General features: G+C 32.2%; 1 protein-coding gene across 1 annotated transcript; it reads right to left on the bottom strand.

Moving 5' to 3' along the window:
* Positions 1-658: 658 nt before the first annotated feature.
* Positions 659-13,691, bottom strand: LOC115874231 (sex peptide receptor-like). The gene is made up of 2 exons (XM_030889327.1): positions 13,413-13,691; positions 659-1,491 (listed from the first exon to the last, which is right to left on the bottom strand). Exons 1-2 carry the CDS (start codon positions 13,689-13,691, stop codon positions 898-900), a joined length of 873 nt encoding a protein of 290 aa, XP_030745187.1. The 3' UTR covers positions 659-897.
* Positions 13,692-16,525: the final 2,834 nt, after the last annotated feature.

Here is a 16,525-nt window from a genome sequence, read left to right as displayed (position 1 = left end):
GACATACTGATTAATCACGATCCTGCTCAAACCACTCAACGTAAGTAGCTCAATTTTTGGCATACAGGTTGATTCTAGGGTGCAGAGGTTCGATAAGAAAGGATTTTTCGAAATTCCAGTTCCAAGAGGGTGAAACCACCCCTCAAATATTACAATATTTTTTATTTAAAAACGGGCAAGTTTCCGAAAAAACTCTTAAACACGTATATTTTATTTTGCTTTTTTACATATTTTAAGATTTTTTTAAAAATGTATACAGGGTGTTTCGAAAAATCTGGTCATTAATTAATCACGAACCTGCTTAAAGCGTTTGACGTAAAAAGCTGATTTTTGGAAAACGGATTGACTTTAGGGTGTAGAGGTTCGCTAAGAAAGGATTTTTCAAAACTGGAATTCTAAGGGGGCGAAACCACCCCTCAAATGTTAGAATATTTTTTTATTTAAAAACCGGTAAGTTTTTCGGAAAAACTCTTAAACACGTATATTTTATTTAGTTGTTTTTTTATACAGGGTGTTTCATAAAATATGACTATTGAGTAATGGAAATACTTGCTTTGCTGTATCATCACCATTACAATTGATTAATTCGACTCGAACGAAGTCGCGGGTACACGCTAGTGTATGATAAATTATTTTTAGAATCAAACCTTTATGGCCAATCCTCTGTGTAAAATTAATACGTCATTTTTCTTTATTATAACTATACGCACTTAAAGCTTGTTAAAGCAGTTGTTAGGCTTGAGGTGGCTTGAGTCACTAAAAGCATACGTAGCCGATTTCTAAAACTGTTTTTGAGTTTTTTTACAAATCTTTTAGGATTATTGATGGCAACTGTCATAGATTTGTAGAAATTTACAATGCATGCCTAAAGCGATAACTTGTAATGGTTTAACGCAGTTACAAAACTGTTTCATTCGTGCAAGTTCTTGGACCGTTTACGACCGAATACTTGGAAGATCCATTCCGGGCATTACCAGCTCCGCTAATAAACAGTTCCTTAAACGTTTCTCGAAATTGTCTGGACATGCCGCAGTATATAGCGAAGTTTATCGGATAACTCAAAATAATAAAGAAATTCGTAAATATAATTAGAGTATTTGCGACACTGTAATCTAGAAATTCGATAATGGAGCTGGAAATGATATGCAGCATGGTTACTACAGCTAGTGGTATCTCTACGAGCAAAAATACACTTACTACTACGATTAACATGAGAGTAGTACAATTTGAATCCCTTAATTTTCTACATTCGTTTTTTTGATTTTTCTTTGACGAGAGTAAAATATCTCTCCGTTTTTGAGCTTGTTTAAGTGCTCTAAAGAGCAACAAGTTTAATGTTACGAGTGCTATGCACGGTAGCATGTGAACGAATATTAACCTAAACGCATAATAAAATATAAAATAACCGTCTATGGTGATGAAATTTTTAACCCATTCGGCGTAAGTCTTGACACATACTTCAACTTCTTGATGATTCCACGTTGTGAATTCCTGCAAAAAAAAAGAAAATTTTATTTTTGGAATAGTAGTGCAATTTATGTAGCTGAAAATCACGAATTTGGTATTTATTAATTAGTGTTTATCATATCTCAAATCGGTCTCACATCAACTATTAACTATCAAGAAAAAATATACATAGTTGAAAACATATTATTCCAGGATGATGACAATTTTGATGCTTAATATTGCTATTTCGGACATTACAAGATTATACCGGGTGTTCCTTAATGACATGCTAATATTTAAGGACGTGATTCTTGGACCTATTCTAAGAAAAAAAACTTCATATTCAATTTCCTAAACATCTTAACTTTTCAGATACAGGGTGGTGAAATTTTCTATTTTTTTCAAATATCTCTGATGTTATATTTGATACACGTCTTCCATTTATCAAAATGCTTATTTTGATATACTAAAAAATTGTTTTATTTCTTAATTTCCTTCCAGCCAATGCAGAAATGATTTCCGCACAATAGTCACCGGATCAGCTTTCCAGCGATTTGAAAGTAAACCCTGAAGTAAAGTGACTTTAATTTTTTTAAGCAAAAACTATGCGTCAGGCGAAAAAAAAACAGGAGATAAAAATGTATAGAAATTAATGGAAATTTTGAAAATGAAAAAAAAAAGGTCAGTGGTGTACCACTTTTTCCTCCAAAAATATTTAATGTAAAACCCGTATAAAACGGCACTGGTTGAAATAAAAAAAAAATCTTTGTATACCAAAAGAGGTATTTTGACACATAAAAGACGTGTATCAAGTTTCATAAAGATATCTATAATAAAATCAGAGTTATGAAAAATAGTTTTTTTTAGAAAACTTTACCACCCTGTATCTCAGAAATTAAGATGCTTAGAATATACATGCATATGAAGTTTTTTTCCTTAGAATAGGTCCAAGAATCACCCTCTTAAATATTAGCATGTCATTAAGGAACACCCTGTATACAGGGTGGCGTACCTCATTCGCCTCGGTTGATTATACGAAAACGAAAAGATGTAGAAACAATTTTTTATGGGTATATGCAGAGAGGCAATGTGCATAATTTAAAATTATTTTGAAATGTACAGGGTGTGTCAGAACTAAGATCCATACCAAAGTTATATTTTTTCTTATGGAACACCCGGTAAGGGTTTAATATGTTTAGAAGCTTTGGTTTTGAGACATTTAGAGATATTTAAATATGCATGCTATAATAAAAAAGTTTGTCAATACCTTGTACATTACTTTTCAGAATTAATTCTTGTACTGACTTTCAAGCCAGTGAAATAAACTTATTAACTCATTTTAAATATTTATTTTACATTAAAACTTCGTTATTTCAAATACAACACTATGTATTTTTTGAAATAAGTCGAAGCAGATTTAAATGTTTTTTTAAACTATATAAGTCAGCATCTGGCTCAGATTTTGAATAAAAAGCAATTTTTCAATAAAATGGCAATCAAGATGGCTGGTGTTGCCATGGCAATTTGCTAGTGACAAATCGACAATAGTTTATAGACTTTATTTAAATTTATAACATTTTACTTTTATTTCATTTAGCTACAGTAGTTTAATAAGTAAGTATTTATTATTTTATCAAGAAAAAATAAAGAAGTAATTCTTTGATTTATATTACGATGACTTGTAGCTTGTAGACATATTCGATTTTCTATAAAAAAACCATTTAAGGCAAATTCATTTTCTTCACTTCCAACTACAGGTTTCTGCCAATAGGTTTTTCATATACCAATTACACTATCAGCTCTGCGAAATAGGAAAAGTAGTTTTTCAAAGGAACAAGGAAAAGGAAATTCCTATTTAGATATATTTGTGCATGAACCCTTCAGGCTAACAAGCAATTGTCCTCACGAAATAAAGTCACTAGTAACATATCCATTACTTCCGCCAGCAGATTTTCCGTGCTTAATTTTTCTTGATAAAATAATAAATACTTACTGATTAACCTTATTGTAGGTAAATTAAATAAAAATAACCTGTTATAAATTTAAATAAAGTCCATAAACTAATGTCGATTTTGAAGATCTAAGTGTCACTAGAAAAGTGCCATGGCGATACTAGCCATCTTGATTACAATTTTATTGAAAAATCGCTGTTTATTCAAAATCTGAGCCACCTTTACATACAATACTCGGCTAGGTTTACTGTACTATAGGCACATTAAGGGCACTCCTCGTATTGGGAGTGAAATTTGAATTACCCTGTATAATAGTCACTTATAGTTTGCTTGTATCATATTTTTGTATAATTCCTTGTTTACTGCATTTCATCATGCTCGGCGTATTCACATCCAACAATTTGCCACCATAGATCTATATACCTACAGGTCATAAAGCGTCTGGTTTGTGTATCTAAAGCTCAATTAATTTAGTTCGATAGTTGCATGGACATATTAAGTTTGCCAAACAGTGTATTGTAATCGAGACCTATTTGTACGCCGTAATACGCAAAATTTATTACTGAATTGATAGCGGTGGATGTTAAATGAAATAAAAGAGATGGAATCATTTACCGAAACTCAAACAAAAATGAGGCCATTCAATTTCACATATGGCTGGATTCAAGTAATGAAATAATTATTATATAGGTTTAGAACGAACAAAATCAAACAGGCAAACAATTAAACTTATTGTGTTTTATTGTCAACGAGGAAAATCAATTTATCATATACAAAGCAAAGAATCTATACTCTGTTTTTTTTCTCAGGTAAGATTTTGACGGACGATGACAGAAGAAAAGCAGATGACGTCCCATACCAATCTATTTATTTTACTAAAAAAAGTTTCTAATACTTTTTAAGTTAACTATGGATGGGTTTAAATATAAATTCGTCATGCGTCGTCACTTGTTGTTTTTAACCAGTTTTATTGGTTTATTTCAAAAATGACAGATCGTATTTCAGTTTTATTGGTTTGACGGAACGATGAACGACAAACGGACGCCGATGCGTATGAACTCGCCTTTAGATTTTTGACGTTTGTCAAAGTCTTGCCAAATTATAGGTTATAAACTTTTGTCAAATACCCTGCGTTTTGGAAGATGATGCATTTTGATTCGTGTTTATTACGAGTGTTTTGGGTCTTTTGAAGTCAAGTGGAGGAAAAATCGAGTGAAAATTAACTGTAGAACCCAGAGCACAGTTTATGGTTAATACTCGCTCCCCAGGCAGAAAGTCTTATACACCAATAAAGTTACCATCAATAAAGTTCGTATACCATCTCGTCGTAGATAAGTGCATCTCGAATATGGTAGAAGGACCATACTAAACACATACTAAAAACTGGAGTAGCTGTAAAATATCGACATCACACGATAGGTAAATAATGGATTTTAGTACTGCAGAAAAATAATGTCAAAAGGTACTGGTTTAAAAAAATTAAGATTAAAGTTAATTAATCAACCTGTGAGGTATAAAATTTGGTAAGTGTTATTATTAATAAAATAGTTTGCTTTATTTATGTTGTTTTATTTATTCCTGCGGAATATTACAAATTTGTATTTGTACATAAGTTATATTGATAAATATAATCATAAATGCGAAAAGTTTCATAAAGCTTGAAAGTAAGAAATAGTTCTTTTTTATATTTTTTGGTATGTGGTGTCTTGTTTTTGTTTGTTTTGTATTAACACATACCGTTTTTTATTAAATAAAATAACTCGATTACATTTTTTCAGTTTTATACATTTTTTTTTCACAATATTTTGAAGTTACTTGTCAGTCAAATTTTAAATACATATATTAATTTCCTGCTATGTGTTCCAGTTGTACCAACTTATTTCTTTGTAAAATAAAATAAACTACTTTTAAATTAAAATGACAGACACATCTATCACTGTCAAGGATCTTCTCGTTAGACAGACTATAGTAGAACAAGATAACGTTTAGTCTACGCGCTGACATACAATTTTTAGTTAGCAGCTTATTTAGTTGCACATTTGTAACCAATGTATTCTTATGGAGTCGGCCGACCGGCTTCATAAGGAAGTTTTGTTTTCACTTTTGCAATTAAACAATCGGCCGACTAAAAATTACCTGTCGCCACATAGCCTTAATTTACAATAAAAATTAAAAAACTTAACCAAAGTTTAAACTTAAATATAAAAAAACTGTTAACTAAAATATAAAAAAAAATAACTAAAATATAAAAAATAGTTCATACGATTTTGATTACAGAATTGTATTAAAGGACGCATTGAAGAAATATTGAACCCATTGTTATCATACCAAGTATTTCTCAAATTCTTTTTAGTCTTTTAACTCATATTTTAAAGTTGGAAGAGTTGGAGTTTAAATGGAAATAGTATTGTCAAGGATGGAATTATTCGATATATAAAATAACATATTTAATATTAATATATTTCGTAAATTAATAATTCGATTGAAAGGAAGTATAAAATAATTAAAGTTCATTGGCATTTACGCAACAAAAGTAAAGTTTTAAAAATCAAAGTTATAAGCATAATTGGCAATTGCGAAAATATTTCCTTTCAATACTACGAATTTATAAAATCATCAAATCAGCACTAACGCGGTCATCACACCGGTCATCGCACCAATAGACCAATAATGCTGATTCGATGATTCGACGTAACGAACCAATAAATACAAAAATGTCACCTGTTGAGTGGATAGTCGACAGTGGATAGTCGATAGTAAGTTCGATAAGGTCGCGGTCGAGATTCGGGCATTGGCGTTACACTACCCTGACACTACCCCCGAGCCAGTGATGATGTTCGTCCATAAATATAATATCTAAGTACACATTTAGTTTTATAATTATTTTATTATTCGTAGATTAATTAAATTGATTATTAAGTTAAATTGAAGTATTTATTATTTGCTATGCCCCTAGTCATAACCCACAAAATGGGGTGTGACAGTATCAGAACGTCCCGTAATAGTATAAACGTCAAATTGTTATTAGATCAACATTTTGATAGTCTTGGCAGCGTTTTTATCTTTTATTTATTATTTTTTTATTATTTGAAGTAGTTAGATAAAAGCAATCAAGAGATAAAAAATGCTGCTAAGACTATCAAAATGTTAATCTAATAACAATTTGACGTTTATACTATTACGTCAAAAGCAACTTTTTTCCAAAGCCTGCCATGACTTCACTGAGGCATCGTTTCTTGTTCACTCTTATTAATATCTTAATTATTAGATATTAATGCATCTGGTGTTATGGTATTCTGGTACGTCGATTTTAAAGTAAGCTAACTGTTTCTATCTTATTTTTTTGTTAGAATGGGCATAATCAAGAGGGCTACTGATACCGTGTTGTAAAAATAAGGTAATTTATATAGGGCTTATTTTTTGGTATTTATTATAATTTTGCTAATATCTTCAGCTTGAAAGAAGATATCAAGATGCGGTTTTTGCTGACTTTTTAAGCTTTTACTACTCTTTGCTATCAGCTAAAATTACATATACTGTTGTATTTAATTTTTTTGAAAAAAAACGCGCTATGTTTGTTAAGTTGTAAGAAAGCGCCCCCTAGCGGCTACGTTCAAAACTATATTATCATTTTTATTATACATATAATATAGAATAAAAAACGCTCTTTTAAACGAGCCTTCTTTTGTTGGATTCTGATCATCCAGTCCGGAGTTATTAATATTTAAATAAAGACAGATCTAACCTTCCCCCACTACTTTATTTTAGCAGATAGGGGAAAATGGTTCTAACAAAAAAAATCCAAAATTTACTGAAGATTATGAAGCTATTATTTGTAGTACCCATTATTCTAGGCAAAATTCTGTAAAAATTATATTTTCTTATTTTACATAGCAGTTGCGCCCTCTAGCGGCCGTTTTACAAACTAGAAAATAATTTCCAGCAATTTCTCATAGCCCTTTTAGTGATAAATATTTTTTTTCCGTAGGCTAATACTTTCCGAGATACAGCCGAGAGCTATTCTTAACAAGTACAAGGAATACTTTCTCAAATTAATTTAGACTGACAAAACATCATTACATTTCTAGATAACATAGAATATGCGATTATGTTGAGCTCCGAAAAATGATTAACTATTTAGGTACTCTATACGATAAAAAATAGGTATATTTATTTTCTTAGGAACACAGATAACTTTTTCGAATACGAAACTAATTTTCACTATTCATATTCCGGTCGTAAAACCTGGTACCTTTACCAACCTAACCTAACATTTTATTATTTATTTCCTATAACACAAAACCACAAAGTTATTATCCCCAAATACCCTTATATGGCACGGGCAGACTCCAAAATACAGTTTCAAGAAACCATCTGTCCTATTCTTAAAAGAGACTTTCTATTGTAACGTGGAATTTCTTTCAGATGACCAGTGCACGCTACAACTGATAGAAAACTAATCTGCCGATGACTGTAAAATAATCGATATCCCGTTCAAGAGCCTATCACTGAACAAATAACGCCAAGAGAAATACTTTTACTACCTTCAAGACCACAAAAAATATTTGTAAAACCGATCAATATTTGGAAATTCGAGAACCCAGCCTAATCAAAATTTGTAAGGACTGCGAGGTTCATATAAATGATCAAATAATTCCAATTATGTCTCAATACAAGACAGCAAATCTTTAATACTATCACCAATCAGTTTCGATTAAGTAAAAAGAAGTAAATCCTTCGAGGCCTTCAACATCACAAAATTAAATTTTGATAAAATGTTCGAGCTAATGCAAATGGTTAATCAACTGCATCCCTTAACCCCATCGACGAGAAGTTTCATGGACAACGTTACTGACCTCATATTCATGGTTTGGCTTCAAGAGATGCTCCAAGACCCATCACGAAAAGACAACTCGTTATTTTTTCGTCTTAAGGAGGGAGAAGTTACATGTGGCCATTTCCGCCACACCTGCAACGCCACAGAAGATCTTCCCGTGGAACCTGCTGATCATGCTTTTATTGATAAGTCTCCTTTTTAAGTTAATGTTAATTAAAAATTATTCTTCTGTCCGATTACGTACTGACGACATCCACTCTGTAGTTTCAAATAAAACAATTATTTTTTAAAAAGACTTTTCTTCCGTCGAATAACATAACCCAAGTAGCATTTGGACGTTATCTAACGTCGGGTATACGTCGCGTTCAATAACCCCGACGTCGGGTACCAACGTCGGTTCGACCACCGCCTGACGACCCTTATTTGCACCTAAATGGGGAATACAGATTCGGGTCGCCTCGACGTCGGTATCTGATCTAATAGGGAATGTAATTCTACCAATTACCAACGTCATATTACGTTGGATTTCAGTTACTTAAAATTCGTCGCTAAGCACTTACGTTACGTTTGGTTTCAAATTCGCTACCAAGAATACATAATAACCTAATCAAACTACCTAATTACAAATGGATTCATAATCACTCCTCGAATATAACTATAAGTGTCTACGTAATTTCATATTATAATAATTCTGAATCATTAATCCAGACATCAGTTTTGTCAACGGAAGTCATTTTTTTTATATATCTGAATAAAATACTCCGGAAAACAACGAGCGCTTTCAAAATTAGGTAGATTTATGAAATAAAAATATCTATAAAAAAGTAAAATATTCTTTTTTTATTTTCTAACTGGTTTAATCATAAAACTGTACTGTGGTTCCCCCCAAACTCAACCTTATCAATATTATTCTACTAGAAATCGGAATGTGAATATAAATTAAAAAAAAAAAACGATTTTAAAATGATTGACAATCGAATACTTGTTAAGAATGGCGGATTTCTGTGTCTGACTTAATATGAACTACCAATATACCAATTCCAACCGGGTCTCCAACATTAGTCATCTCATTAATGACCGAAGTCAGATAAACCGGACGACGGGCAATCGTATTAAAACGTATATACGTCCAACATACGCCACGTAACCTCACTGTGCGTATCAGTGATTTGTGGATTTGTGCAAACCATATTTTAAGTTTTTGTTTTCGTCCTTAAAAAAATAGATACCTTTAAGATAGTAGTATATATACAAATTTAAAAGAATTGGAACCAGTACCTCACATGTGGAAGAGGAGGATGGGGCTTCCATGCGAAAAAAATGAAATTAAAGATACACCAGTGCTATGCAGCTAAAATTACATATACTGTTGTATTTAATTTTTTGAAAAAAACGCTATGTTTGTTAAGTTGTAGAAAGCGCCCTCCTAGCGGCTACGTTCAAAACTATATTATCATTTTTATTATACATATAATATAGAGATGAAAACGCTCTTTTAAACGAGCCTTCTTTTGTTGTAGTTCTGATCATAGAAAACGCTCTTTTAAGCAGGCCTTCTTTTTTGTTGGATTCTGATCATCCAGTCCGGAGTTATTAATATTTAAATAAAGATTAGATCTAACCTTCCCCCACTACTTTATTTTAGCAGATAGGGGAAAATGGTTCTAACAAAAAAATCCAAAATTTACTGAAGATTATGAAGCTATTATTTGTAGTACCCATTATCTAGGCAAAATTCTGTAAAAATTATATTTTTTATAGTTTGTTTACAAAAACTTTTTATTAGGTTATGTTCATGATGTTCATTAGGCCGCAAATGCTACTTAATGGGTTGTATTTACGGACGTAAATAGAGATACGTAAATTAGGTTATAAATATGAACATAAAATACAACAAAATATAATTGGACGTTACTTTAAGGATTATCAGTGAGACGTATCCTATTCGGACAACGGGTAGACGTCGGGCTAGTTCAAGTATATGTACGTCGTGCAAGCCAACGTGGGAACGACGCACGTTGGGAAATTAATAAAAATGGTACGTTGTTATTTTGTACGTCGACAGATCGTTGGATTTACCGACTCGGATCCAACGACGTCGCTTTTAATAGGAAAGCGACGTCACCGGTCGTATCACCAGCACCCGACCTAAATCTGCACAAAGTCTGACGTCGCTTCAGGTCAGATTTAGTTCGAAGTCAGATAGATGCTACTTGGGAATTTAGGTAAATATTATACTAACATGGCTATAGTCTTGTTCAAATTCAGTTTTGGTAGGTTAAATAAGATTAATAATACTTCAAAATATTTTCATTAGGTTAATAATACAATAGTCATAATTTTTGCTCTTATGAAAGTCATTTTATGATAAAAGTATTTTGTTAAAACTAGTAGCTGGTAAGTAATAATATAAACTCATGTTTCTCCATATCCAATTTCAAATACTCTCCCGACACGGTTATTTAAATTTAAGTTTCGCTGAATTTCACTGCCTTATTTACATCGACAGTCGACACTGCTCGATATTTCAGTGGCTGAAAACTAAATCCTTGACAAACGAGTTCAGGAACCGAATAGAAATGCCATATTTATAATAAAAATAAAATTGATGCGACGTTAAAAACAGTGACAAAAGGGACCCCTTAAACCACCGAATATCGCCAGGTCATTTTTCACAGCGAGCTAAAAAATTGATAGGGTATTTACTGAGAAATTTGAATCGATATCGGAAGAGGATGATAAATCATCTCGCTGTTAGGTAGTCAAACAGTTGTAATTACTTCTGGAGGTAATTACATCTGTTTTACTTATTAGTATAATCGCATAAAATGTAATTAATTTTATAGATGATAATTTCAATTTAAAATTATTCTTAAAAAATTATTATTTTATATTTTAGAAAGCTTTTAATACAAAAAATGTTCATTTTTTAATTCTCGATTTATTGAAAAAATAATATACAGGGTGTTAATATAAAAAAACGAAGCAAAATTATTTTATATTTTAGAAAGTTTGGCATAGAATTTTGAACATCCTGCATGATTTACGATTACCATATCTATATCAAAGTTAAGTACAGGCCATCTAAAGTAAATACCTAATATAGTTTTCATTTCAGAACCGTTCTTGTATTTTTAATATTTTTTTAAGAAAGTCTGAAAAATATGTATTTATTATTTATTTATTAATATCTCTAAAACTTGCTTGCCTCATCCACGTTACCGTAGATGGAGCTCAGAAGGCTTAGGTAGGGTATATATAAATAAACAAAATACGAGTAGTAAACAAAATACACGTATAGTCAAAAAGTAACGAATTGAAATACCTTTTCACTAGTGAAATAAAAAAAAGTGTATTTCTATTTGAATAAAAGGACTTATGATAATTTTTTAATCGCTCAATTCCATGACATTTACCGCCATGATTATATGGCATTTGAACAATTTAATTTTTGAAATAGATAGCCACATGTCTTTTCTTTATATCACACTGTGGTAATCACTAAATTTGACGCTTAGGCTATACACCTATTTTTGAGAGGCAGTTTTTTTTTGTCCAAAAATTTTAAATATTTTTTTTTTATCAAAAACAGTTAATGTTAGGTTAGAGAGTTTAATATCAAAATTCATAAAATTTACAGAGCATTAATAATTTTACTACAGAGTATTTAAGTATGTAATAAAAAATGGGGGTACCCATTTAAAATAATAAAGTTGCTGTGAACTTCTGGTATTTCCGGAAGTGCCGCCATATTGAAAATATTTTTAATCGATAGATCTCGTTGTGAAACAATGACGTGCAAAAAGTCTCCGATCTAGATATTGTAGTTCTCTAGAAACTTCTAATGCACGCTCAGCCTGGGACACCCTGTATAATGATAAAATTATGTTTTATGATAAAAATAAACAGAAAATAGCAAAGTGAAATGAGAAGTGCTAAAATTAGACATTAAAAAAATTAAAGAGGAATAAAAAGCCAATTAATTCGGTATAAATGAAACAATTGGTACTTTTTAGAATGACAAAAGGAAAATTTAATCCTCAATTTTATTATGTTTTTGTCGAGATCTCGGTCACGTCCTTTGAACGTTTCGAATTCTCGCACCCGCTGCTTTTATTGATGGACAAAAAACTTTTGAATTTCCAGCGATCGTAAAAAAGTAAATAAAATTAACGGTCCTACCTGTCGTAATTTTCAGCTATGTAACAAATGAGAATTTTAGGAACAAATGAAACGCGATTAAAGAGAAACTTCTTTTTTCTCGCTTACTCTTCGTAATCTGTAAATTGTGAAGAATTTAAGCTGAGATGATTGAAGTATCTACTTGTGTCGTTAAATTGCACTTGGAAGTATTGAAAATTTGTGAAATTAATAAACAGTTTTTAATACTTGCATATGCGTGCCAATTTCAAAGATGTATATTGACGCGAAATAACCCTCGAACACTCAGAAATTACTTTTTGAAGTGAAACTTCTTTACGCGCGATGGGAGTAAAAATTCCAAGGCCTCGACACACGGCCTTGAAAGACCAAATCCGTTATGGTTGATAATTGTTTTTTATTTCAGACTTTTTAGTTCGTTTAATTTAATAATTACTAAAAACAGCAGTTCCAAAAATATATTTAAAAATAAAAGACAAAAATCCAAAGTATTAATTTTCTATTAACATGGATTTGGACGATAATAGGTAAGAACACTAAATTGACTTCTACTAAGGGCTGGCAAAAGTTAGTTTTGGGTCGAGATTTCTGTATGTAAGAAGAGTACAATGCGTTTATAGGGGAGATTGTCCCAGTGCGGGACACCAAAGCTCTTTCCCTTCTATTTTTTTGAAAAAAAAGTCTATTACAAAAATTTAGTCTGCCATTGGTAGAAGAAAACCTAATTAATATATGGTAGTAAATTTAAACCGATATGAATTCAAATAGACAGTGAAATTATAAATTTACGGCAGTATTGCTAATCACTTTGTAAAAAAAACTGTTCCCAGTACCGGACAATATATATTTTGAATATTAAACCAGATAAATAAATTTACAAAGCTTTTATTAGAACAGATAAACGGAGAGATTACAAGAAATAATACTACTCTTACTAATTCATACTTCTTAAAAAGTTATTGTATGCAATGGTCACAAATAAAGTAAAGGATATTATCATTATCAGCACACTCTACATGAGCCCACCCATCACGTCTTGAACATTGGACCCAGTCCTCCTCAAAAGTTTCACCGCAAATGATGCACTCGGTTTTGTTAGAAGCCTTTTCGTCTGTTTTCTTTTCTTCAGCTTCGTCTATTAGGTTTCGTTTAACAGATAGAAACTTTTCCAGATTTGGTATTGATTTTGTGTTTTCATTATTTCTTCGACTCTGTTTTGTTATACTTTGTTGCTTTGCTTTCTCCTGTTTTTTTAACTCGACCTGCTGTTTTACTTCTGCTTTGTCTTCAAGCATTTTTTTATATGGTGTAGAAGTTAATATTTCGCTTTTTTCTCCTTTCCTTTTCCTTGATATTATTTTTCTCTGTAGATGATAGATTCTCTTTCTCTGTCTCATCGTCGACTGACTGAAAGAAGTTCATTGTTTTGTCGGTAAATGTGGAGATTTCCACTTTTCTTCCACTTTTTTCATTGTAAACTTCAGGTATGGAGGGAATCGACCCATCAATGATTGAAGATGAAATATTTGTTTCTTTATTAGGAGATCAAACTTACGGTAAAACCAACAGAAGAAGAAGTTAGTAGTTCCGTTGATTTACTTGTGGAAACGGAGGGAACTATTTTGTCAAATGAAGACTGGTTTAGAGATCCGGAGTCTAAGCTAGTAGACGGGGTTAGTGAATTGTTTTTAGGTTCATGGTTCTCTTGATTGTCGGCTTCTAATATTTTTGTAGTGTTTGGAGCAGGAAGAAAATCTAGTTCTGTAAAGATATTTTTGTTTAAGAGATATATCCTGTACATTGGAAACGCAGATTGTGCCAATTCCATTCTACAAATTTTTGAAAATGCAGTTCCAACTAAACCACTGATTTCTTGGACAGTTATTTTTAAGCCTAGTCTTCCGTATTTGCTCATCCAGACCTCACATGCTGCATTAAATGCACCTTTAAACGGTTTCATAATAGCTCTGTCCAAAGGCTGCAGTTTGTGTGTCGTGTGAGGGGGCAAACTTAGCATGTGAACGTAGTGTTCTTTTGCATATAAAATAACTTGCAGATCTTTATGTGTGCTATGGCCGTCCAATATTAAAAGAATTGGGGTTTCGTCAGTCGGATTAACTCGATCCACGAATGCATTTAACCATTTTAAAAATCCTTGGACGGTTATCCATCCACTTGGATGAGCGACAAAAATGCTTCCAACCGGTGCATCTTTCGTAAGTTTAACATCAATTCTTTCCCTTGGAAAAACAAATAAAGGTGGTATAAATTGGTTTCCTGCAGCATTGATACAAAGCATTACTGTTATATTTTTCCCTCTTTCACCAGATGTTAGTTTGCTGACCTGTTTTTTCCCCTTTAATGACAAAACTTTTAGTGCGTTAGAATATAACACAGGTACGCCGGTTTCATCGCAGTTAAAAATTCTACTTGGGGAAAACGAATATTTCTCCATCGGGTTCTCCAGCTTCTCAAAAAAGGCCTCAACTTGTTTCTTATTAAATCCTTGCGTTCTCTGAAGGCTAGTTGATTGGGCAGAACACAACGAAAATTCTGGATGCCGGTTAATAAACCCACGATAAAATTTATTTCCGGCTGTCTTTTTTTTTACTAAATTGATGCTGTAATTTGAAATGCTCAGCAAGATCATATGCTAACGTTAAAAATTCCTTTTTGTTGACTGGTAAAAAACGATTATCCAAATCCTTAAGGTGTCCCACTAGTTCATTTTCTAAGTCAACATTAAATGTATTTTCAAATCTTCCTAATGTAGGTGTCATTTTAACGGCATTTCCTTTTCGGAGAGTCGTGACCCTGTCTCCTAAAGAACTTTTAGGAACAGAGAAGTGGAACGCTGCCTCTCTAATGCTATATTTCCCTGACAGTCCATGGTCCACAGCCTTTTTCATGCTCGTTTCATCCCATTTTCCCTTTTGTTTATTTAGCATGATTGATATGCCTGAAACAACAAATAATAGTAATAATACGGCTATAATCTGCCTATCACGATCAATTATTTTTTGTCCGGTACTGGGCAATGTACGGGTGTCCGATACTGGGGAAATGTCAGCGAAAGATAAAATACGCATTGAACATAACCTAGAAATAATTTCGTCCGTTTGCGCATGTGGTTATAGTCCCCAATAATGTAAGTTGTTATATAAGTTATTAGTGAACTACTAAACTTACCTTTACGTATTATATAAGGGGCCTAAAGTTTAGTCGAATCACTTGAAAACACCCACGTAAACACTTAATCACAAATATCTCGACAATGACATGAAATAAATGGAAATGGCGCGAAATATGTAACGTACATATAACGTTTTAACTGATTTTAATAGGGAGTTTGGTTTGGTTTGTCACAACCAAGCCAATTCATATGGAAACCAGAAAATCCAAAGTGTCCGGTACTGGGAACTGTCCGGCGCTGGGGCAATCTCCCCTAATGTACTGAACAAAGAGGGAACAGTAAAAACGTTGCCAAACGTATGAAATAAACGGAGAAACTGTACCGGGTGTCCCACTAAGAATAGCTCTCGGCTGTATCTCGGAAAGTATTAGCCGTAGGGCCTACGGAAAAGGATATTTATAACTAAAGGGGCTATCAGAAATTGCTGGAAATTATTTTCAAGTTTATAAAACGGCCGCTAGAGGGCGCAACTGCTATGGAAAATAAGAAAATACAATTTTTACAGAATTTTGCCTAGATAATGGGTACTATAAATAATAGCTTCATAATCTTCAGTAAAATTTGGATTTTTTTTGTTAGAACCATTTTTCCCTATCTGCTAAAATAAAGTGGTGGGGGAAGGTTAGATCTATCTTTATTTAAATGTTAATAACTCCGGACTGGATGATCAGAATCCAACAAACGAGTGCTCGTTTAAAAGAGAGTTTCTTACTCTATATTATACCATAAAAAAATAAGGTTTTGAACGTAGACGCTAGGGGGCGCTTTCTTACAATTTAACAAACATAGCGCGTTTTTTCAAAAAAATTAAATACGATAGTATATATAATTTTAGCTGATAGTAAAGAGTAGGAAAAGCTTAAAAAGTCAGCAAAAAAACGCATCTTGATATCTTCTTTCAAACCGAAGATATTAGCAATATTTAATATAATATTA

Source organism: Sitophilus oryzae, unplaced genomic scaffold, assembly GCF_002938485.1.
Source record: "Sitophilus oryzae breed Bouriz unplaced genomic scaffold, Soryzae_2.0 scaffold_1246_pilon_pilon, whole genome shotgun sequence".
Lineage (NCBI taxonomy): Eukaryota > Metazoa > Arthropoda > Insecta > Coleoptera > Curculionidae > Sitophilus > Sitophilus oryzae.
The sequence above is the reverse complement of the archived record's forward strand: the minus strand, read 5'-3'. Positions and strand labels throughout refer to the sequence as shown.

Coding starts and splice junctions, on each gene's coding strand:
- LOC115874231 (XM_030889327.1), bottom strand. CDS start 13,691: ATGCTTGAAGACAAAGCAGAAGTAAAACAGCAGGTCGAGTTAAAAAAA. Junction 1,492..13,412: donor GACGTGATGGGTGGGCTCAT/GTAGAGTGTGCT, acceptor TTTTTTTTGCAG/GAATTCACAACGTGGAATCA.